Source organism: Bidens hawaiensis, unplaced genomic scaffold, assembly GCF_021521415.1.
Source record: "Bidens hawaiensis isolate Kalapana, Puna unplaced genomic scaffold, B.hawaiensis_p1.1 tig00049835_1, whole genome shotgun sequence".
Taxonomy (NCBI): domain Eukaryota; kingdom Viridiplantae; phylum Streptophyta; class Magnoliopsida; order Asterales; family Asteraceae; genus Bidens; species Bidens hawaiensis.
The window spans coordinates 73,089-98,412 of NW_027498923.1; the positions used below are offsets into that span (position 1 = coordinate 73,089).

The 25,324-nt window shown below is 33.4% G+C and overlaps 3 protein-coding genes across 3 annotated transcripts; 1 reads left to right on the top strand and 2 right to left on the bottom strand.

Moving 5' to 3' along the window:
• Nucleotides 1-4,134: 4,134 nt before the first annotated feature.
• On the bottom strand, nucleotides 4,135-5,779 carry LOC143598231 (1-aminocyclopropane-1-carboxylate synthase 3-like). Its single transcript, XM_077076502.1, has 3 exons — nucleotides 5,504-5,779; nucleotides 5,214-5,374; nucleotides 4,135-5,131 (listed from the first exon to the last, which is right to left on the bottom strand). Exons 1-3 carry the CDS (start codon nucleotides 5,777-5,779, stop codon nucleotides 4,135-4,137), a joined length of 1,434 nt encoding a protein of 477 aa, XP_076932617.1.
• Nucleotides 5,780-12,838: 7,059 nt separating this feature from the next.
• LOC143598232 (GTP-binding protein At3g49725, chloroplastic-like) lies at nucleotides 12,839-16,607 on the bottom strand. Its single transcript, XM_077076503.1, has 13 exons — nucleotides 16,262-16,607; nucleotides 15,940-16,004; nucleotides 15,806-15,868; nucleotides 14,967-15,056; nucleotides 14,773-14,885; nucleotides 14,613-14,681; nucleotides 14,383-14,527; nucleotides 14,228-14,283; nucleotides 14,102-14,152; nucleotides 13,975-14,029; nucleotides 13,830-13,886; nucleotides 13,396-13,515; nucleotides 12,839-13,306 (listed from the first exon to the last, which is right to left on the bottom strand). Exons 1-13 carry the CDS (start codon nucleotides 16,605-16,607, stop codon nucleotides 12,944-12,946), a joined length of 1,593 nt encoding a protein of 530 aa, XP_076932618.1. The 3' UTR covers nucleotides 12,839-12,943.
• A 5,465-nt stretch (nucleotides 16,608-22,072) lies between these two features.
• LOC143598235 (short-chain dehydrogenase ptmH-like) lies at nucleotides 22,073-23,602 on the top strand. Its single transcript, XM_077076505.1, has one exon. It carries the CDS (start codon nucleotides 22,212-22,214, stop codon nucleotides 23,052-23,054), a length of 843 nt encoding a protein of 280 aa, XP_076932620.1. The 5' UTR covers nucleotides 22,073-22,211; the 3' UTR covers nucleotides 23,055-23,602.
• Nucleotides 23,603-25,324: the final 1,722 nt, after the last annotated feature.

Below are 25,324 nucleotides of genomic sequence, written 5' to 3' on the forward strand. Positions count from 1 at the left end.
AATAAGGCATTTGACAACGCTTCGTTGTTCTCGTTCCCCCTTCCAAGTTCCAACCCTCCTTCTTTAGTTCTCTACCACTAGTCACCACCATCTCAAGCAATCCACTACTGTCGACACCACATAACAGAACACCAGCCACTGTCATACAAACTCAATGACTTACTAGGGTATGATTCTAAGTTAATGTTGTTAAAATAATTAGTTTATATATTTCATGAGTTTACAAACCTTTTTATTTCAGCTCGACTGAGATATTAAAATTCTACAAGATAGCCATGCATATCTTGTCACGCAAAGAACGCGACATTGAAATTCATTTAATATGATTATAATAAATTATGCAATCACTTGGTAGTTTTATTTTAAAATTCTAACTACATATTAAATAGAGGGTCAAAACATAAGGCATTATGGACTAGAAATAATTGAAATAAAATATTTGGAAGAAATGGAACATCACATGGAAAATATATGATCATTAATTTATATTTTATTTTTTGGACCCTACTAAATAATTCAACTAACTTAATCAACAAATGCATACGTAGAATATAAGATAGTAAAATATGTAGAAAAAAATTAAAAAATATCATGCATTTTATATTATTTTCTCCAAAGTGAAAACTTTTGTTTTATGTAATCTTTATTCAGTTTCACTTCATTTTGCGTTGTTGTTGTTATTATTATTATTATTATTATTATTATTTACTAATACTACTAATTTATAGACATATATACTGGGTTAGTTTCATTTCAGTAGTCCAAAAAACTTAAAAACTTTAAGAACTTTTAACAATAAACTATTTTTTTAAATTATATATATTATTATTGTTAAAGAGTACTTTTAACATTTTTATATAAACCTTTTTTATTAAATATATGAATCACGAGTCTACGTATGTGTAAATTAATAAATCTGATACAAATTTACATGTGTAAAAAATTTAGATATGTGTAAAAAACAATTTTTATAATTGTAATCGTAAATATATATATTATAAGTGACAAGAATATCATTAAACAATATTAATATGAAAAAAAAAATTAAGAACGATTGGTTTTAAGAGTTCCTTAAAGCTCTTAAATTATTTAAGAATTCTGAAATGATAGACATCTTACGTAAAAAAGCATTCAAGAAGTATATGTTGTAGGACAAGTAGTATATGACTTTTAGTTTCATGGGAAAATCACATGCTCTTCACAAGTGAGCAAATAAATAAAAAAAAAGTAACTCAATATAGTGCATATATGTAATTGTATTGTAGTGCATATACGCACTAATATTAACCGACAGTGTATTAACAGTGTTTAATAGATTTATCATTTATTATATATCGATTATTTACTTAATTATATTGTATTTTCATGAATTGCCGGCCATGTTAGTGAACTAAATAATTTCATGCGGATTAAATAATATATTAGTTACTACTTACTAGGAAGTTTATAGTTGGGGCAGGGGCAAATAGGAAATATTGCATAGATCATTTGTATTCAACGCAACAAAAACTTCTTTTAGAGCATTCTCAACTCATTCTCTAAAGTTGTCAAACTCATATAATTTAGGGTAAATTTTAAGAAAACCATTAAAATCACTTCTCCAATCTATTCCCTATTATATGGATGAGTTATATGGCAACTAAAGTAAATCCCTAAATATAGGGACTCATTTTTTATCCATACCATATAATATATCATATATCTTCCAATCACCATTTATTATATAATAAGACAAAAGAGAAAAAAATAATAAAGAATTAATTTATGGATATAAATAGGGAATAGAATATGGAAAAATTTTGAAAAACGATAGATAAATTTATAGAATGATATTTTTTAACTAAATTACAGGAAAAATATATGAAATAGGATGTGAATGCTCTTAGCTTTTTAAATTTTGTGGTGCGTAATTTACAAAGTGATTCCGAAAGTCCAAAAGTCAAAAATATATGAAATAGGATGTGAATGCTCTTAGCTTTTTAAATTTTGAGACGTTAGTTTAACAAGGTAATATAATATATAAATAGACAATAAAGTCGAACACCCCAATTACACGCTTTGCCTCCGCCGGAAGAAACCAAAATAAAGTCGGTTTGACACATTTTCAGTTATTAATTAAAATAAAAAAAACGACCGGCCAACGTCGGCAGCAGAGAAACTGTAGCCGCAGATATCGGCCTCCTACAAATGATGTCCCACATAAATACTGCGCTGCAAAATAGATACCAACATTATAATTAGTGCCTTTTGACAAAAATTCTTTTCTTTTTAGTGAAATAATATAAGTTGAATTAAATATTTAACTTTAAAATCATATCGTATCAATCAACATATCATGTTAGTTCAGTTTTGGTCAAATTAACATAAATAAGCCAACATTAATAATTAACGTTATTTTAAAATTTTATATTGAAAGAATCCCAAATAAATATTTAAGTACTTTAATTGTGTTTTTACATGTTGGATAATTGGATGGAGCTCTTAGCCTCTTACACAAATTAAAAACTCTATAAACTGTTAACAACCAATCATATTACTTCAAGAAAAAGTTTAAAAGATTAAACAAGTTAAGAACTTACATATAATAGTAAGATCCACCATATTGGAGTATCGACGGACATTAAAGGAAAGGGTGGGCAAGAGACGATCTAGCCGTGAAAGCTATGTTCGCGGGTCCATATGTTGCCTAAGGACGGTCTATTGTTCGTTGTGACAAAATTTGCTCATAGGTAGACATGGCCGGGAACCTTTCAATCATTATTTAGCTTTTTTCTTTATTAAATCTTTAATTAAATCGGTTATGGTTATGTTTCATGGTGTTTGATGCAGCGTACAATGAGAATCCGAAGGCTAAACACGTTGATTCTTGGAATACCCGTGAAAATCCTTCCCAAACCCCCAAATTCGACCCAAAAGTCAAGAACTTGAAAAGTCAAAAGTTTTTTTATTAATTCTGATCAATGATCAGTCACATTACATTCATAACATATTAATAGAGAAGCCAAAATAGGTTTGGGCCGAAATAAACAACTAAAGGCCCAACAATGGTCCAAAACAAAACACAAAAAGTATACGAAAAACATAAAAGTGGCCTAAAAGTGTATCTAGAGGCCTTATTTTGGAAAAATAAACAGGATAACCCGCCTACGGCTGGTTACCACAACGTGGCCCACGTCCCAACGGTCGTTTTGACTGGTAGAACGCCAGAAACGGAGGCCCGTAGCCCAAGTTAAGCCAATTTTCGTGAAGTCCCTTTTGAAGCACGATCTTAGAACTCCAGAAACATAATGGCCCGGTCTTCTATACTTGGGCCCACATCAGTGTCTAATACCGGTACATTTGTAGCCTGCGTATTTCATGCAAGCAACCACTAATTAACTCTTAATTATTATGCTTTTACCTTTCTTGACCAGTTTAACAAAGGGTTCGTGGGGTCTTGGGTTTATTCAAATTTATGGTTAATTAAGAGTGTAGATGGAATTATGTATCCTTTTCTAGTTATAATTCTTTTATTAACATTTTACGTCATAATAATTAGATCCTTACGTCAAAACTTGTAGAGAAGACAAATGAGAGTTTTAGACACAAAAACACATGATTTTAGCGAATGACTAAGATAAAAACTAGTAGAGAAAGGCATGATGTTGATGTTGCAAAAATTAATGTCTAGTGCCGATAGTTCTTAAAAGGTGGTATTTTTGGCAAGTCAAATGATATGTTGTGAAACCAAACATTTTCATAATTTTAGAATATTTGATTTGAGTTTTATAATAAAATAATAATGTCTAACCTAAAAGTATCATTAAAAAAAATATGTAATGATTTTCAAAGAAGGTAACAATCAAATATTGTAATCAGCATTCATCATTGTATAGAGAACCCCATGGAAGGGATAAGAAAATTCTTTAGAATAATTGAAAAATAAGTTTCATTAAAATTACTCAATGGGTTTACAAAGGTAGAAACATATACAGGTCACTGCTAATCCACAAGGATTGAGTGCACTCTCTTCATTCAAGAATAAAAATGTCACAAAATTAATAAACATCAATATACATGAAATATATTGAAAACCTAACAAAAACAATAAAATTGTATATCGCTTAATTAATTAATCGCCATCCGTCCCGGTCACTAACGTTCATCGGCGGAAATTTCCCTTTGAAACGATAGTTCAAAAACCCATTTAGGTAGGGACTTTGATCTTCTTGAATTTCTGCTTAATAACTGCTGGTGACGAGTCTGCATATTTTTCTTAGCTATCGAGTCTACAAAAGATTGCACTCGTTGCATGGCAAGATTTAGGGTTTCCTCCGACATGTTTGCGAAGCAAACCCTAAACCAACCCGGTTCGCTGCAATGGCACGATGAACCGGGCGAGATGTTCAACCCGACTTCATAAACAATCTTCTTCCAAAGCTCTATTTCACCTTCGAAAGTGTTTGAGCTCAAAAGATGTCGCATATCCACCCAACAAAACAAACCGGCATTGCTTTGAAGACACCGAATCCCAATCTTTTGAAGCCCATTCACCATCATTTCATGCCTTTCCTTTAACCTTCTCCGGTTCTCGGATAGATATGTTTTTGTAAACTTCTTGTCAGAAAGGATTTCTGACAAAAGGTGTTGTGTCTGCGACGAAATTAATCCGAAACTGGACATTTTCGTCGCAGCAGACACAACACGCTCATCATTGGAATAAATGGCTCCAATTCTGAAACCCGGGAGTCCAAGATCTTTGGAGAGGCTATACACAATGTGGACACGTTTTGCGATTTCGGTGTTCATGAGGTTTCGGCTTTTTAGGACCTCCATGATGCTAGTGAAGCATGGGGAGCTAAAGACAGTACCAGAATAAATCTCGTCGCTAATAAGGTGGATGTTTTTTAAAGTGATAAAGTTGACGAGGAGGTCGAGTTCATGCAAGCTTAGAGACGTGCCTAATGGGTTGGAAGGGTTTGTGACCAAGATTCCTTTGACTTTAAGGTTTTGTTTTTCTGCTTGTTTGTATGCTTCTTCAAGGGCATATTTGGTAATTCTGAAATCATTTGAGCTTGAACAATGAATTGGTACTATTTCAGCTCCGGTTCTCCATTTGAGATCTCTATCAAACCTACACAATATTAATAATTTAACGTGTTAGATTAATTAAAATAATAAATACTAAGAGTGGTCTTGCTATCACGATTCACATAATAAAAATCTCTATATACCCTGGGTAATATGGTGTTGGAATAAGAAACACGTCTCCTGGATTAGCGAGACAAAACATTAATGTTTCGTTTGCGGAGGTTGCACCCGCAGTGAGTACAAGGTTGTTCACGTCGAAACTAACAGTGTTTCCTCTTATCTCCGACATAAACTTGACTAGAGCCTGTAAAAACATATCACAATTTGTTAATTACACAAACACAAAATCAAAAGAATTAAATAATTATTGGTATTATATATACAAAGAAACATGTATATATATATATATGTTTGTAACATGATAAATGCTTACATTTTTGAAGGCAGGTAGACCATGATAATCTTGAAAGAGAGCAAGTTCTTTGAAGATGGAATGATTATTATGGTTCTTGAAAGCCGCAGGCTGCGGGTTGTTCTGGAGCCAGGATTCAAGAAGGTCGAAAGAGAGTTGGTTTTCAGCGAGACCCATCTGGATGATACCGTTGGGGTTCTTAACCTCGTCGTAGGGATTCTTCTCGTACTCTTCCCATCCCAGGAAGTAGGAGGAATCCTGTCCGTGAGAGTTGCATGTAACCTTTGCTGACAACATATTTTCTTGCCGGGTTTTGAATTAATATGAGGCAGATTAAAGAAATGAAGTAGGTAGCAGAGAAGATTTGGTAAAAATATTGAGGAGTGAGTGATTATGCTGGTGTGATTGGAAGGAATATATATAGAGCATACAAGCTGTAAAGAGAATGCCAAGTCAGATCCTCTTCTCCCGGGATATGTCCAAAATAATTATGCATAATTTTATTTATATTGTAATTTAATAATAATAATAATAATAATAATAATAAATAGGATAATGATAGTATATAATCAATAGATAGGGCCCGAGTAATAACATATGGCCTAATTAACTTCTATATAAATTAAGTTTTTATTTTTATATAGTACTAGACATGTTCCATGTATGTCATGATACCGGTCATAAAAACTATAACTCAACTTTGATGTTAACCAACTAAAGTTTTGATGTGACAAATTAAATATTGTACTTATTAACTAAGCCTAGTACGTTTTGCAAACTAGTAAGTTTAGTTTATTATAATTTATTAACTGTTTTAATTTTAACACGTAATGTAATTTGTTATCCCTACACATTTACTTCAACAACATAAGTTAAAAATTTTTGAAAGTAAGCATTACATAAACATGTCTACTTTATTAACTGTTTTAGTTTCAACACGTAAGTTTGTGTGTACCATATTTATTATGCAGATTCTCAAAACAAAATTGATTCGCTAAAAATATTTAGTGTGACTATGAGAGTATATATGTGATCGATACAAAAAGATAAATAATATAAAATAATCCATTGATAGCATAAATGAAATATTGGTATCTAAGATAACTAAAAACAGCGCGCATTTCTTATATAAATACTTTGGTTATTATAAAAAGGCTTTCGTTCGATTTATACACAAATCATTTTATTTTTCGTAATAACATGAAAACTATACATAAAAAGAGTGTTTTCTTCCTTCAAAACAATTACCGACAAGAGGTTAAAAGGCATGCAAGCCGGGACCCTTCATCGTGAAATGGTCGACAAGCTGCCTCCTCCCTTCCATGGCCCATTTTTCTTTACTTATGTCGGCCACCTGGTTTGAAGTTTGAAGTCAACCTCTTACTTGATTTATTGAAGTAGAAATACAAGTGAAATTACAATTTGATCAATGTTTCACCATTTTGTCAAACACTAATCACTTCCAAATTTGAAACATTGATCGTTTTCACTTTTTGGCTGATTTTTTGGTACGAAAAGCGATAATATAAAGTGACAAAATCTCGTAATATAAGGGATTTGTTTATTTTATTTGATGATATAGAAAAACAAAACAAAAACAGCAATACATTTAATTTGATAATATATAATCATCGTTATTCGTTGTTGTCACATAGACTTCATCTTTAATTTGCAGTTCTAATGCCATTGACTCAACGCCTTCTTCATTTCTTGCTTTCCTCGCCTTGCAATATATTGTCAAATAAGCTTGAAAGGTGGAGTTGGACGTCGTCTTGAGGAAGTCTTGAAAATTTTTACAACAAGCCATAAGCCATTTAAGTGTTACCTGACATTAGACATAGATCGAACTTATATCAGAGCTCATGAGTTGTATTTGTTTTGAGTATCATAATAATGTTTTCCACATTTGCCATTAGTCCAACCTAGTTTTTTTTTACCCGGCACATTGCGCTTGGGCAGCTGGCAAAAGCTCATCGTTGGTAAAAACCTGAGCATTATGACGGTGACTCGACACGAATTCGGTTGGTATCAGTTGTGTTTGTTACGGTATAGACACAGCGGTAAAATTTGAGCGTTAAAACCTAAAAAATTAATGCGTCAAATTAACATATTAGGACCAAAATTTTAAAACGATGTTTATTTGATCGATCCTGGGCATTGAGGAGGTAACTCGACTGGTTCCAATTACGGTACTAAAGGAAAAAACGAAAAAATATAAAAATTGAGGTAACGGTACTAGAGCAAAAAACGAAAAAATATAAAAATTGAGGGGGGCCAATGGCCAATTGGAAGGGGGGGGGGGGGTGTCGGCCGGTAAATTTATGCGTTGGTAAAACCTAATTGTTGAGGAGGAGAGTCTATGTGAATTCGGTATTTTCTGTTAGTTTGGTTAGTATCGGAACTAAAACAAAGAAAATAACGTTTTGTCGGTTTTCGTTACGTACGTTCGTTATGGTAACTAAATTATATAAAACAAAAACGAAAAAAGAAAAAAACAAATTCATGAACTAATACGGTGCCGCTTGGTGACCCAATAAGGCACTTGCGGCACCAAACTTCTTATTTATATATATATAGTAATAATTGGGTTGAGACATGACCGAGATGAATGGTTTTGCATTTTAGAGAATCTTTGAGAGATTGAGATGCGGTGTAATCAAACCAAAGCGTTGAACACCTATTTATACTATATTAGGAAGCTATGGATTCCTAATTTTTGTGATTCAGTATGATATCTAAACCCAACCCCCCCCCTCCCTAATTTTCTTCCCCAAATATAGTTGCGACTGTGGTGTACGGTGACAGGGCGGTGGAACGTGGCGGCACCAGTGGTGAGGGATATATTGTTGAGGGATGCAAAGTGATTGATGAGTTGTGAGGATGGATGCAAAGTGATTAGAAGGTTTCATATAGGGGTGAACAGTTTGTATTGCACCTCTAACTAACATCGTTAATAGACGAATGGACTCAAGCCACACGCCCGATCGGTCATTTTACATTTTTGGGCTCAATATGCTTCCGCCATGAAACCACAGTGACGCAAACGAGAATTCTCTCCTTTAGAAATGGTTTGAATTTCATTTGTGGTTTACGTTGGTAATCCGTATGAGATTACCAACGTAATTGTGTCGTCGAAAACTGCCCATAGGGCATGGAATACCTATTTTGGTAAGTAGTGTTTGTTATTTACACGGCCATTCCATATGCCAAATCATAATAATTTAAACCGTGAATCAAACCATACTGTAATTTGTTCAAGCGAGATGAGTTGCCTCTATTTGGACTGTTCGATCAGCTCCGACCGTATGAACACTTTGTGAGTTGATAATAAATTGCAAAATAAAATAACGGAAAGACTTATTCCGCCCATTGATATTGCCAACTGATTTAGAATCATTTTTTTACGTTAAACTAAACTACTAAGTAGTATATGATTAATCAATATTTAAATATGATCAACAAAGATTCCCTAATTAGTAAATTAAATAGGATCTATAAGTTGGAACATTATTTAAGTAACATATACTTTTTCTTAACCAACAGGTTTGACCTTACATGATCACTCATTATTTTTTACTATTTAGTAGTATAGCCCGTCATCAATTCCATGAAAACATACTGTATGTAGATTTATTATGGTAAAACCTTGGCTTAAGTATGACACTTTATCACAAACGAAATTCGAATCAACAGAAAATCACTAGAGTGTCACGACAGCACTGCTTCTTTAAATACTTCCAAAAGTATATTGGTGATATGTATTTAAGATTAAAAAGTCACTAAACAATAATTTTGTTCTTGAAACTTGAAAAATAAAAATCCACCAACTATAATTGTTTATATTTATTTAAATTTGCATTTCATGTTATCCCGTTTCATGCATGTTCTCTTTCATACACATTTAACTTCCTTATAGTTACAAATTTGTCGAAAATTCATCCACATTTTTAACAAATTCAAACTCTAAATTTACTACACTTATTGTAAAAATTAATATTAATAATAATAATAATAAGAATAATAATAATAAAAGAAAAGAAAAAAATTATACATATTTTACAGCAATGTATAGAAATTATAGGAAATTATTGACGAAAAGTAGAGTAGTGAAACTGTGAAAGCTTTTGTTAGAAAGGGTTTTTAGAAAAATATTGATTTTTGGTTTACATTTTTAAAATTGTGCGTTCGCTATTTAATTAAAATATTACGTTTGTAACATATTATATCAGGAAACACGATGATGTGTTACAAAGAAATATTTTCTTTTATAACAACCTGCATAAATATTACGTGTATTGTACATACAATAGCTATATTTATCAGATATATATTTTTGTTTTGTCGTTTGGATGCAACAATAATAACATCTAATTCTCCTCACAGACATTTAATGCTGTATGGGCTGAAACATGATCTCGTTCTTGTATGTTTTTGTCTATTATTAAAATATAAATATTAAAATTCGTATCATATAATATCGCCATAAATTGATTTCTCTTCCTAGGTAGGAAAACAAATTACTCTCAAATATTGACTTTTTTATTTATTTAACAACCAGTAGTAATATATTATATTTGAAACTAACATGTGCAGTCAAAATATTTTAATTAGTATCCAGACAATGTAATGTTTTTTCAGTTTAACTTGTCTACTTGTATATAAATATTTATGAGAGCTTGTCATCATTTCTATACACTTGTAGTATGGAAAAAAAAACCTAGTTTATTGTATATGTATTTTCTTGAAAAAAATAATGCTTCTGTTTTTAAATAAAAATCAGTTTTAATTGTAAACAAACATGTATTTGGAGATATACGTATTTAAGTATCGATGAAGACCATATATATCCGAGGGACCATTTCCTTAAACCGCAAGAAACAAAAATCGATTGGCAATGTTGACATGCACAAGACTCTCCATGTTAGCATTTCCTTCCTCCAGAAGACATAGTCTTGACCATTTGTTTCCTCTCAATCATCCATTTAGGTCCCTTGGTTTTTGTTTGTCTATAATTTAAGGAATCTATACAAAAGATCCACTTCAAGTAGGTTCACCAACGACAAACTACGTTGTGTGTGGGGATTCTTTTACTACAAGTTGATACCTTATACACAAAGAACCGCTCGTTATCACGTCTGATCGAATACTTGAATACAATGAATAATAGGTGATTGACCTTCTATAGGTTATGGTAAAGAATCAAGTGACATTAAAATTATAACATGAGATATCTTCTAAAAGGAAATTAAGTGCTTAATATATCACTTATACACCACCCCTAATGGCCTTCCAATGAATGTTAAATATGCCATATATTTCTAATAGTCCAAATGTTTTTTATTTGTATGCATTCAAGCATCTTGTGTCATTAAAGTTAACTAGGACCGAGCCAGTCACGTTTCCATGTTCCAATTCAGAATTGTATGTATTGGATTGAATGAAAAATGGGCCCTAAGTAACCCAATGGACAGCTAATTTATGGGCCAACAAATTCATTATGTCGAGGGGGCAATTTTGAAGTTTGTCTCTAGTTAAAACAATTAAGCTTGTTACATGTTTCCAGCTTCCAAATTTGACACTAAATTTTTTTGTTGCTACTGCTTATGAGTTTGGAAACATGTCACCCTTGTGTGGAGTTTTGGTAACTAGGGTCTTTCTAATTTGTCTTACTTTTTAAACAGAAAGAGACTAAGAAATTCATCCCTCATGGTAGTAAACAAATCCTAGTAATAGATCGAATTCAAGAGTGGAAGTATTTATAACTAATTGCGAGGTTGAGAACGAGATATTCTAACAACAGCAGCCGTACCCAGTAAAATCACACTTGCAGCAATACTATTAATTGGTAGGGCCTGTGAAGTATTTCAAATTCGAGAGAAGAAGTACATATAGATGGTTTTGAGGTTATGACGACAACTTAATGTAGTTCTTCTAACAACAACTACAACAACAACAATCATAACCGGTAAACTATTCTATAACAAAACTATAAGTAGGATATGAGAGATTATTCGTAAAGAGGTTGTTTTCAGTGAACATTTGACTCTAACTAATCTTTGAAATCAGTTATTCATTATTACAGTTGGTGTTTGAACTTAATTTAAAAAGTAAGTCGTTAAAGTAGAACTTAATATACGATAATGTAGGAAACGGGAATATAGTCTGTCCGGTAATCAATTAAGAAGTTGTTCAATCACAATTTCGTTATATAATAATTTCTTTGTCGGCGACGGGTTTTATAAGTAAATGTTTTATGAAACAATTAAAATTATGTTTTAGTTAGAACTAGTGTTTTATCCAGCGCGTTGCGTCGGACAGGTCACATAACTCGCCGGGGTAAGTCAGATTTGTTTATGTACCCGAGTTGCAGTTGTGCAATAACAAGGGTTCGGTTGATTAACATATAAAAATTTGAAAGTATTTAAAACAACATTTATTCAGTCATTAAACCCTGACGTTGGTAAAACCCGAACATTGAAACTCAGACGTTGGTAAAACCCTGGGAGTAAAAAACCGAGCGTTACGACAACGACTCAACATAAATTTGATCATTATTGATTATGTTCACTATGATATAAGCAACGTTGGTAAGACCCAAACTTTATAACCTAAAAAAAAGAATAAAAGAATACAAAGTCATAAAATTAACATATAAATAAAACCTTTGTGATTATTACATTTAATTACACATGTGCTATCCATGTATTCATGTTGCAGTAAAATCATTTTTATCATAGATAAGTGCCACCTTTTGCCAACAATGGTAATTAATTTAGTTTATAACACATGCGTAGATGATTTAAAACTATGATTTAATCCAAAATCCGTAAGTCTATTTCAATTTCTTTTGCATATATTAAACGTTCTTTACACATTAACACCAAAATACCAAATCCTAATATGCATTGCATATAATCACATCATATTTTTTTATATATGTTAAATATACAAGTCATCAACACTCTTTATTGAAGATTTGAATCTTTGACTCAAACTCCAATAACAAACATTTAAAAGTGTTTGTGCGATCCTGTTTGATTCATTTTTGAAACGAGGCATAACCGAACCCAAATTGCAACAACAGCTATACATAGTAAAAATCTCACCAATAGCAAAATTATTAGCAGGGTCTAGGAACCGAAACCAAACGGTGATTGTCAATATGGATTTCGTTTCAGTTTCCTACCCTAATTTAACTTGATCAAAGTTGATGCCTCGTATGCATGCACATGCCAATAACTACTCAAATCCGTCAACATAAGACATTGACAATTACACAAATATTTAATTTTTCAAAGTGCTTTCATGTAAAATGTTGGAACTTAATTTAACTAAATTTTAAAAAATTTCTTGTGGTATAGAAGTAAAACAAGTCAATATATCTCAACAGAAAACTTGAACCTTGACAAAATTAACATACACTTACTGACTTCATCTTGATCTTATTAAGAAACAATAAAGCTATCCAACTACAATGCCGGTATCCTGCTTTTTTGGCGGTCGCCATTTTCGGTCAAACACACCTCTCTCCACCACATTATCTATTTTCAACTTGTTATCAATGAGCTCCAACAGCTCTTGTAAGCCAACTCTAGTGATACCCGATGTTTTAACATGCGGGTTAAAATCATGTCGAGATTTCAAATCACTTTTAACTTCACCCGAGAGGGTAGAAACGTCTTTTGGTTGTTCCTCAAATGCCTTCCATCCTACAAATGATGCACTTGCATCATCCCACTTCACCTCATCTCCCTTTGAAAGCCAACTATCCAAGTCTTCGTCTTCTTCTTCCATTACAATTGTCTGATCGTTGTAAAGATCGATCTGACGAAAAAAAATTACAAAACAATGTTATGTGAATGTGCAAGATTATTGGGGGTGGAAGGGTAAAGTGGACTTTTGAGTTTGAACACCTTGTTCCCGACTTCAATCATGTTCTCAAGCTTCTCGTTAGACACACCAATTTGTTGGAGAACTTCCAACACTGACTCTCGTTGTTCGTCGCGGTTAGGTGCACTCGAGTCTAATACATGCTGCGTCAAGTATTAAAATTTTAAATATTCAAGTAATTACTGTTGGGGCCCGTGACATTTTTTTATGACAGATTCTCACAGTTATAAATTAAAAACAAAACACAAAATTATTATTATATAGATATAAATTTAATACATCAAATAAAAGTTAAATAAATAATAGATTCGTTTCGGGCCCGTTTATTAAACAGGCTTATTTTTAGGCTTGACCTTGAGCTCATATAAGTTCGGCTCGATTTGAGCTTTTAGCAAAGCCGATCTCGAATAGGTCACAACTGACATGGCTCATTTACACCCTAAAAAGAATTTCTTACCACAAGAAGATCAGCTTCAACAACTTCCTCCAATGTAGCATGAAACGCTTCGACTAACTGTAACATTATTAGTCATCAAATAATAATAAACGAGAACAGCTATGATTTCACTTTATTAAAAACAAAAACTAAAAATCTGAATTACCTGCACAGGTAAGTCTGATATAAACCCAACAGTGTCACTAAGAAGCACCTTCTTCCTATAACAATTATAAATTTCTCATTATCTTGATTATCTAAAAACATAAATCTAAATTAAAATCTATATTTACCCTGATGGGAGAATAACATGTCGTACTTTTGTATCAACCGTTGCGAACATCCTGCATTTCATGTTAAACAACATGGACAAAAACGTAGCTTACATATAAAAAAAAATAAAGGTAAAAACATCATACCGATTATCACAAAAGAGATTGATGTCTGAAAGTGCACCAACTAATGTAGATTTCCCCTAGAAAAAGATTTATAAAATACATGTTAACATATTTTAATTGGTGAATTTGTTAAGACATACTATATTAATATTAATTTATTTGTGAAACACACGTACCGCGTTTGTGTAACCAACAATCGCAACTGTCGGCATGTGCTGGCCGTGTGTACCTCCATACCTTTTGCGTGCAGCACGTTGGAGCGCTCTGGTTCGCCGTACGTCTTGTATTTCCAACAATAATTGATTTTTCCGTTCTATGATTCTAAAATTACATTTCCATTATTTATTTGTTACATCAATAATCAAAAACTAAAATAATAGCACGATAATCTATTAGGGATTAGAACCTTCTTCGTTGAAGTTGAAGTTCAGTTTCTCCGGCCCCACTAATGAACCCGCGTCCACCACTACCTCTCCTGTAAATTTATTTCAAATAGTTTAAATTTAAATAAATCGTTTGAATTTATTAATTTGTAAAAGTATCATGTATTATATGATTATATGTACCCTCTGGCGCTAACAACTTCGGCTTCACCGGCTGCACCGAATGTTAAACGCCCGCCACTACCACGTACGCGAACCAATCTGGTTCTTTTGTACATAAGTGCAGCTAACTCGGCCTTTAAGGTCAAATAATAAAAAACTACTAATCTTTAAAAATATCATTAAGGAGAATGTTTGATGAATATTGAATCACAAACCTGTAGCTTTGCTTCTTTTGTTTGAGCGTGAGCATGAAATATCTCGATGATTAGACCAACACGATCTAGAACGGCTTTCCCCCATGCACGCTGACATAATATTATAACAATTTAGCAAATTTTTTTTGCATTTAACGAATTCGTATAATGAAGAGATTACATGGTATTTGATATGGTTGTTAAATGGTTGTGTTCTAGGTTGACAAGTCAAACCTCAAAATTTGGCATAAACTAAGGCACGAAACGGGCCCAAAAATCATGGTTTTTTGTATATTGATACTTTACGACATATAGCACAATAACGTTTAAACTATAAAACCTTATTATGATCAATCTCAGATCACAACTCTTTCTTGATTATTATATAAACATGCAGACTCTTAACTTATACCAAACCCTACACAAAAACCAACTCCAACTCCAACAAAAACTCAAACTCCTGATATCTAGCAATTCATATAGCCTCATTAAAATTAAATCAAACTAACTACGCCGATAAACATACTAAATAAAATACTAATAAACTTGGCTCTTTTAAGTTTATTTATTTATAAATTTAAAGAGGTATTTAAACTCGGCTGTGAATAAACACCAAAGTGCTAGTGCTTTTATTCCTGAGAGACAATAAGATTTTGCTCACTCAAAAATTGATATACGAACGGAGGCACATGACATAAGAATGACAAAACAATATAATGTGGTTCGGGTTCACCTACTCTTTATTAGCTCAAGTACAAAGATTACAATTACATATGCAGGGTTTTATTAACTTGGGATGCAAGAGACACCGTTATCTGAGCAACAAGCAAGGTAAATGAAATGCATGATTTACTACTTACCTCTAAGTTTCTCTGTTGAATTCCGGTTAGAATCCCGTTGACAAATACAGCATCGACTCCACCCTGTCACAGAAATACATTTATTGAAAGGTTTCTTCAATCCAAAAAAAAATAAAAAATGAAGCGTCTGTTACTTGTGAATCTTGGGCATTCAAATGGCATTTAACAATGTCCACAGTCCCTGGTCCAAAGTAAGTATCTGCATCACCAAAACCAAACTCCTCACTTCTAACAAAAGCTCAATTCTTTTTAGACATTACACATTTGACCATCAATATTCACAACCAACATAAACTAAAGTACACATACAAATTTAAACTCAACTAGGCGCAGCGGTTGGTATCGTTACAATAACAAAAAAGTAAACGCTCATTGGCACTCATGTAGCTTAGGTTATGATTAAAAACAATTAAATCCGTGAGATACAACAAACCAACATATTAATATAAAACTTACCTGCCCGAGTGATTCGATAAGCCGGGTTCTGCACAACAACGTGTGGAGGGGATTCTTTGTCGGAGAATTGGGTAGAGAAAAACCCATCTCGCTGTTGTTCAAGCGAATTGGCGAGATTAAGAGCTTCATCGAGCTTTACTTTCAACACGTTGTCGGATCGAAAACGAGGTTGTACCACGAATAACCTCGGAGGGGCGTCTGCGTCTGGGTGTTGTATAACATCGGCGTCAGGTTGGTCGTGTTTGTGTCGTGATTGTGAAACTGAAAGCCAAGAGGGTGTGATTGTGTTTGTGTTTGATTTCCGTGTAAGGATGAGTCGTCTTCTACTGATTGAAGCCCTAAACATTTCAAACTCACTCGATTTCCAATTGGATCAATCAACAGGGTGATTTTGGAACACAACAGACTCAACAAGTGAATTAATTACAAGGTTTTATACAGGGGTGTACACGGACCGGACCGGACCGGAGCATGTCCGTGTCCGTGTCCGTCCGTTAAGCTTTTGACGGATAAACGGACGGTTCACGAACACTCTACCGAACGAAAATTCATGTCCGTGTCCGTCCATTAAGAAATTGAGTTTTTCCGTGTCCGTCCATTAATATTTTAAACGGACGTTAACGGACAATAATGGGCAAACGGACACTAATGGACATTAATGGACAAACAAACATGTGAACATTAATGGACAACGAATACTAATGGACAAATATAAACGGTTACATATTAACACCAAGCATATATCTAAACAACTTCAAATACAAATTAGGAATTACACCATATAACATTCAAATATACTTAACACTTAATATATTAACATAAAGTGGATCACTATAATATAAGAGACATCAAACATGTGTAGTAATATAAAAGTGTTATTAATAACACTAGAAATTCCGCAGTTAAATTACAATGCTGGATAGATATAAACACTAACGATACATGTCGGACATTACCGGACGTAATCGGACGAACGTTACCGGACGTTCACGAACACTATCGAACGGACTTGGCCCTTGTCCGTGTTCGTCCGTTAAGCTTACCGAACGAAATTTTTGTGTCCATGTCCTGTTCGTTTATTAAACGGACGAACATAAATGAACTTCTTGCCGAACAGACGCCCGGACGTCCGCCGGACGTCCGGTTCGCTTACAGTCCTAGTTTTATACCTTCTGTTTAAAACGTTAAACCCATGTAGATCGATCATAGGTTTAGTTTTGTTATTTTTAATTGAAAAAATTGTGAAGGGTATTCTATAGATGTAAAAAGAATACCATCGAAACACGCGACTAAGCTAATTTCTTTATCAAACGTTGCCACACGTAGCGTAGCGCGGGAGAAAAATTCTAGTATCAGGTTAAACGTTTTTTGATAACCGACTATATTTTTTAAATTTTATACTTCTATTTTCATCATTTATACCCCAATCTCCGGTTTCAAAAGCTAAAATTTACGCTACAACTATGTATAATCATAACCAAGCTTGGAACTACCATATTTCATACGATAACCAAACAAATCATTTTCAACTAGAACACAAAAAATTTGATAAGGATACATTGGACAATTAACCGAGAACAACCCGTAACCGACGGTTAACCAACCATTAGGTTATGGTTGTTATGGTTATGGTTGTGGTTAAGTAATCTTTCATACCCGAAACTCGGCTATCGTTGTGGTTAAGCCCCATAACCAAGCCAACTTTACATGCCCCTAGTTTACGGACTCGGTGTTAACTAAAGTTATCCAATGTTGCATTGATGCATCTGTATCAAAGGTTTATTAGAAAAGTTATCCGTCGCACCCCATGTTTAAAGTTGTCCTGCGCCCAGATTGTCTACATGAAGGGGCTTAGCACCCCCGCAACTCATAGCCAAACACGATTCACTAGATCAAGGTGATCAAGATACATCCACATGTAATAATTTTGGGTTAAACTTTATTCTAATGTTTATAGTACTTTATACTGGTCAATCAAATAATTCTAATTATATATGTCAACATTTAATTGCCATCATTTATTAACGTAAAAGAACATTAATACTTATCCGCCGTAGTAAGAGTTGGCCTCTATAAAACAATCCACGCCTAATGACTCATGCAGGATCTACCTAAGTTGACTTACATAAGTTGACACAAGGTACTCCTACATCGAGTTATTTAATTATTGTACGAGTTATTTTTTATTGATTAAGATGTTCAAGATAAACAACAAATTGTCAATGACAAATAGTTCTAAAAACTACAAATATTCACATATATTGCTTCTCGCACCTAGAACGTAATCTCTTGGTTAATGGACCAGTAAATTAATTACTCCACCGGGCCTGTTATAGTTGTTGGTCCGCTAACAGAGAATCAAGCCCCCATAGAATTAGGATATGGGCTTTCTCTATGCACTATAGTTTTAGGCATACTTTCATGCCCACTCATCTTTAAATATCTTCACTTGTTCTTACGCAAATCAGAGATCAAATTCAACCATAGGACTGGTGTTCGTGTTTACTGTTTAGTTTTTCCAGAGGATCGAAACCGAATTATATTCCATATGTTTCAAATTACATTCACATTATATTTGTGCATATCTTATGTTATCCAGATCATTTTCTTTTTTACACAGATCATCATAGACTTGTTTAAACATGGTGTTTTATTACCTTTAGATATTTGAAACCATAAGAAGTTACTAAATGTGTAGATTGATTAGATCAAATGACTTTAAATTCCATTTGATTTGTTGTCCTTTTCCACTACATTCTTTGGGGGGCCAATATTTGTTTGGTCTTTTCTTTTAGTCTAAAAGAAGAGTGGTAATAAAGCAAAGCAAAATGAAGCCATATTTCCAAGGCCAAAATTGTGTCAACACTTAACAGTAAACAGACATGAAAGGCGCATTCAATTCAATTACCCTACCAACCAACCACTTTATAGATTACGTGTATTGAATTCAAAAAAAAAATCCACTCTTTCTTTCCCTTTGTTTCTGGCCCTGTAGCTGGAGGGGTCCTAGGAATTTAGGTACTTTATCTGTTCTATTATATTTACTTCAAATCTAGCATCTACCTGTATAGATTTTCAAGATTTTACTTAGTTTCTTTGATTTTAAAGGTTACTTATAGGAGCTAGTAAAGATTGTATTTTGTTGGGAGTTTTTCTCTTTTTGTGTTAAGATATATTGTACTATTGTAGTCTTTCTGTATACACAGTTACACACACATAATTTACTAACTAAAGTAAAAGATATTTAGCAATGTAACTTCTCTCTTGTGAAATGTCATACATAGGCCTTGAAACATGTGAGTGATGTCATATTCATTTTAAGATTAGATTCTCTCTGTCCATCATCTGCGATAAGAGAGTTGCAGAATTAGTTTAGCCTATATGTATCTAATAGCTATAAAATGAGACAATTACGATATATGACTTCTAGTCATTAAAAAGTGAGATTTTATTTTAAGGATGTAGCAGTGTTGTAGTCATATATGCCCGTCTCTGAGAATGATAAAAAATATTTAGGCCTCGTGCGAGATAAATTTGGGGCCTCCTCCTTATAATATAAACTAATCAATTATATATCCAAAAACCACAACATGAATACAACTGTTATATAATACATATAGAACAAAACTACTATATTAAAATGATCAAACTTAAGCGAATTTTAAGGCTCTCATAGCATTTAGGGAAGCAAATGTCTCGGTCAAGTCTTTATTGTCTAGTGTTAGTTTGATGGACAAGTAAATAACAAGACACTTATTTAACTTAAAAGGAAATAACACAAAGAAGAGGTTAACTGGATTGTCTAACGGTACCTAGATTATTTCATAAAATCAAGAACTTTGACTGTCTAGATTGTTTAATTTCAATCACATAAATTTTATTAAGTGATTGTGACTAAGTGAGTGAAACGTTGGTTGTGGGACAAACTCTTACTAGATAAACATAAACACTTTCTCTAAAAAATATGTTAATATATAAAAACTAATAAAAATCCCCAAAGAACTCAACAAAGTGTCGGACAAGTTTCATTATAAAAACCCATTTTATTTATAGATCTAATAAGAAATTGAAAGTAAAATCATGCATTTATATCAAGGCATAACAAAAACGATTTAACAAGAATAGAAATCATACCTTTAGGTTCTATTAAAATAATAACTAAGATCCAGATTCAATTTTACTAGCATATAATTAGATTAACACATCGACTAACAGATCGAATTGAGATATTCAAGTGGCCTGCTTATCTCCAATCGATGATCGATACCCCTTGGCCTTTGCTTGATCCTCAATAGACAAACGAACTCTGCTTTGTGTAGATTTTAGGGTTCTTTCAATTGGCCTCGGCATATCTATAAAATAACATGTTAAACTTTGGGCCCTTTGATAATTTGGGCCTCGTGCCACTGCACGGCCCAAAAACTGGCCCTGTAGCCATATATATATGTCCCCCACTTATCGCCCAGGGGGGGGGGGGGGTTCCATGGTTTTGTAGGCCTTGTCGCCTATTTTCCGCCCCAGTACGTATAGCCTTAGCATATACTTAAATGAAAACCCACTTTGAGATTATTCTTAGTGGGCCATTTTACACCTCAAAACTCTCCTAAAACTTTATGAACCCCCCAGCCCCACCACCACCTCAAAGTTTTGAACCAATTTGGCCTCAAGTGTTTTGTAGAAAACGTGTTAATATTTTAGTGTAATTGGATTAACTGGGTGATCAATGTAATCATAATAAACATTAAGTAAGTTCGGGATGTGCAGAGTTCACTTGTTTTAGTCTATTATGATGTTATGGGCGAAACCCCTAACAAACGAGGTCCGGGGACAACAGCCCTAACAGGGTCCAAGGGGCAGGGCAGAACCCCTGGTTATTTGGAAAAAAAATTATTTTTGTTAATATTGCTTCATTAAAGTTTTATTAGAAATATCTTAAATATATATAAACGAAGACTTCCTATATCAAAATCCCCAATAAAACGCTAACTACTAAATCCTCCAACCAATCAGATTTTTTCCTATAAACTCTAACCAATCAAATATTTAAGATATTTATATTTAATTATATTTAAAACAATAGAGTAATTTTGGTAGGAGAGTTTCAAGATCGATCAAACATTTGTTATTGTAAGAGAAAACTTACTCAAAATGTCGTTACAATAATTCTCTATTGATCACACATTTAAAGCATCTAACCAAGCCTATATTTATAATCTAACCTAACTTTGTGAGCAAGACATTACCATAATAATCATATTACAATTAGGAAACTAAACCAATTTGACCGATTTGTCATCGTATGTCCTTTCATATTCACCAACTTGTGAACACGACCGGAATTAACAACAGAGTTTTCTCACTCTCATTTTTATAAAATTCTCAATTATTAACTGGGACGTCACGTGTCATAAAACGCCATATATGAAAAAGCTTTTACTACAGTCGGATCCTCCCTCTATATACACTCACACACATGTACAATATGCATAGATCTTATTTATATATATATATATATATATTTAGTTATTTATTTTATATAGCATATGTTCTCCAAATGGGTATTTTGTAATTTATCATGTTTCATTAGATATTGTTTGGATCTTTGTGTTCCCAAAATCCCACCTGAATTTATACTTACGTGGTCTCATCATCTCAATTATTCTCAATGGATCCTTTAATTATTTCACAACACACACATATTACATAGTACCACTACCAACCTTAACTTTTAACACTTAACTATTAATAAAGTTTTCACCTTTGTTATACTAGTCAAATAAATACAAAAGGACCACATCAATGGGTTTCACTTGTTCTTTGGCCTGCAATCTTGACCTATTCAAAGGATATTCTTCAATTCCAACATTAAACAATTACATAAACAACGGAGATAGCAAGATTGTCTATAAGTAGATTATTATGATGCATAAAGATTGCATTTAACATAATCATGAGTGACCGGAAGGTTGTTTTGGTGACGGGATGCGCTAAAGGCGGCATAGGCTATGAATATTGCAAGGCGTTTGCTGAACAAAACTGCCACGTCATCACGTCCGATATATCTCAACGGATGGGTGACTTGTCCGATCTACAAGATGAACAAATCGAAACGCTAGAGCTTGATGTTTTATCTGATAAAAGTGTTTCATCGGCTGTGAAAGAAGTAATATCCAAACATGGCAGGATAGATGTATTAATTAATAATGCCGGGATAGGAAGCACGGGCCCACTAGCCGAGGTCTCATTGGATGAGATAAAAAGAGCTTATGAAATAAACACATTAGGACAACTTAGAATGGTACAACAAGTTGTGCCATCAATGGCCTCGCGAAAAAGCGGGGTCATAGTCAATGTTGGGAGCGTGGTTGGAAAAGCCCCCACGCCTTGGGCGGGTTCATATTGTTCTACCAAGGCCGCAGTTCATGCAATGTCCCATACTCTTCGGTTGGAGCTAAAACCCTTTGGAATTAATGTAGTTTTGGTAATTCCTGGGGCTATAAGATCAAATTTAGGAAGCCACAACACGAGCCGATTATCAAATAACAATTGGGAGCTTTATAAAGATTTTAGCCAAGAAATAGCCGAGCGCGCTAGAGCTTCACAAGTTGGCAAATCTACTGATGCAACTTTGTTTGCGCGACATATAGCAAAAAAGGTTTTGACCCCGAAGCCACCAAAACAAATAGTGTTTGGTCATATGACACCTTTATTTGCCTTCCTTTCAGTCTCCCCACTTTGGGTTAGAGATCTTTTCTTCACAAAAAGATTTAACCTAGACAAGAAGCTTGTTTGATCATTTTCATGATGTTTAAATGTTTATGTTGTTTTTCATGTTTTATGGGTGTTTAATGTTATAAAATAATGGATGCTTTTGGCTTGTGGCTAGCATGCTATCTTCTTAACACCATTAATGTTCGTTGCAGTATTTATAAATTTTTGTACTTTGAATCATTCACAAAATTAAATTATGGTAGTTGAGTATGTTAACAAGATTATCTAGACATTGTCAAATAAAGCATGAGATAAAATGTTCATAATTACTTATCTATTATTGTTAGTATTTAAAGCTATTTTAAGGTGTTTGATTTGATAAGAAGAGACTAAAAGACTTTATAAAGTTGAAATACAAGGGTGAGATGAGAGTAGAGGTCAAGTGATGGAGGCACATTGGCCCTTGTATGGTAAAAACAACCAAAGAGGGACTGAATAATTGAAGGGTACAGTGAGATGACTCATTTAAAGCAGACAAAAGAATAAGAAGAAGAATTAAATTGACAATGATAATCTTTATTTTTATGGCTCTTTTAAGAGAAATTACAAACGAAAATAAAAAATAATGAGGTTTGTTTTTACAAATGGGTGGATATACTCTCATCATTACTACTAACTTTTTTCCTTTTTTATAAATTATCATCCATAGCATAATTTTCTTTTTCGTTTTTGCCCATCATCTCTCTCTTACCTTTTCCCAAAAACACCAACTTAATCCTACTAGAAAATCTGTCCCCATGAACAAATTTGGCATGCAATATTTCATGGAACTTTACTGACTATTTCCCCATTTTTGCTGGCTAGTATAAATATTGAGTTAAATACCGATGTTATATGTATGATTAAAAAGATATATCCACATATTTATATAACATGAACACACTTAAAACCATGTGTCTCAAACACGTACATGCTAGCTCAACCCGTCTGTGAAAGTTGATGAAACGGCCATTTTTTTCACCTAAATTAGATCAAAGGATCTCAAGATACATGTCCATTTTGCCTTATAAAATAGAAACGAGATAATTATTATGTTGTGAAAGTTGATGGTGTTATAAATGTTGGATATGCAACAAGGGAAGAGTGAATTGGCATAACATAAACATGATTATGAGCATATGTTTGTTAGCGAACTGGAATTGGTTAATTAGTTTATGCACCACAATATATTGTGTTGTTACTTGTGTAGGGGTATAGTCTTGTACACTACATAGATGGAAATGAAATTAGGTGAAATTAGCTTTTGAAAATACATGGAATGATGCCCAAGATTTAGGGCAACATACCATATGCTAGGTTGCCATGCGTTACCTGGCAATTGGCATTACACCAACTTCATATGCTATATGTCGCCCGTACACATAAAATGGTCCTTCTAGGTGAATATCTTAAGTCCAACGTTTTGCTTTCATGTGTGTAGTTAGTTTGAAAAAGTTGGGATCATTTTTCAAGTAATAGTACCCTATAAAATACACAAAAGGGTTTATAAAAAAGTGGACGTCACGTACATATTTTTTTTTATCATAAAATGAAAAAAAGGAGAGATCGAATTATAAGTGAAAAACACATTAAAGAAGCCTATCTCAACCCTCATTCCAAACATGATTCAATCACTAAAAACTAAAAAGAGTTTGGTTTTTCTCTCTATAATTACTATCTAAGTATTTTTGTTTGAATCTCATCCTAGTATAAATATAAATATTAATACATTACATATTTGAATGAACATAGAGTGAGGGAGGGAGGGAGTGAGGGGCATGGGACTGCAATACGACTGTTTTGATTTGTCAGTCAAAAACAATACATATATATTATATCATATTATATCGTTATTGTTTAACGAGGGCAGAGAAAGTCCGTCCAAAAGGATGGAGGAGGAAATGCTTTACCCTGTTGAGTATGTCTTTCTTCCTGGAAACACTGAAACGGCGTCGTTTAGCTGATTGTCAAGGCACTTCTCATCAGAACAGCTAGCCAGCTAGGCATAGGAGAACCCTAGCTATTTCCTCCTCATGCTATTTATGTATATATATATCAAAAGATACCCTACTGATCAGCATGTATATATATCTAATATCTGTCTATGTGTATAGACCTTGAAACCCCACTCACATCAAACCTATATATAAACACTGTTTCTCTTCTTAACCCTAACAACTGCACTCTTTTGTCTTTTTGCCTCTTCTTGCTGCAACTGCAGTTTACTTGCCATCTTTCATAAATTTCATTGCCATCTCTCTGGATTTCTTTGCCTTTCTTGTCTTTCAGTCTTTAGCAGATCGATACTTTCTT

What these genes read in the sequence shown, in the direction of transcription:
- LOC143598231 (XM_077076502.1), bottom strand. Translation starts at nt 5,779, where the DNA reads ATGTTGTCAGCAAAGGTTACATGCAACTCTCACGGACAGGATTCCTCC. An exon ending in GTCTACCTGCCTTCAAAAAT is followed by an intron (nt 5,375 to 5,503) that starts GTAAGCATTTAT and finishes ATGTTTTTACAG; the next exon opens with GCTCTAGTCAAGTTTATGTC. An exon ending in CCAACACCATATTACCCAGG is followed by an intron (nt 5,132 to 5,213) that starts GTATATAGAGAT and finishes CTAACACGTTAA; the next exon opens with ATTATTAATATTGTGTAGGT.
- LOC143598232 (XM_077076503.1), bottom strand. Translation starts at nt 16,607, where the DNA reads ATGTTTAGGGCTTCAATCAGTAGAAGACGACTCATCCTTACACGGAAA. An exon ending in TGAATGCCCAAGATTCACAA is followed by an intron (nt 15,869 to 15,939) that starts GTAACAGACGCT and finishes TTTCTGTGACAG; the next exon opens with GGTGGAGTCGATGCTGTATT. An exon ending in AATCTCTTTTGTGATAATCG is followed by an intron (nt 14,153 to 14,227) that starts GTATGATGTTTT and finishes CATGAAATGCAG; the next exon opens with GATGTTCGCAACGGTTGATA.
- LOC143598235 (XM_077076505.1), top strand. Translation starts at nt 22,212, where the DNA reads ATGAGTGACCGGAAGGTTGTTTTGGTGACGGGATGCGCTAAAGGCGGC.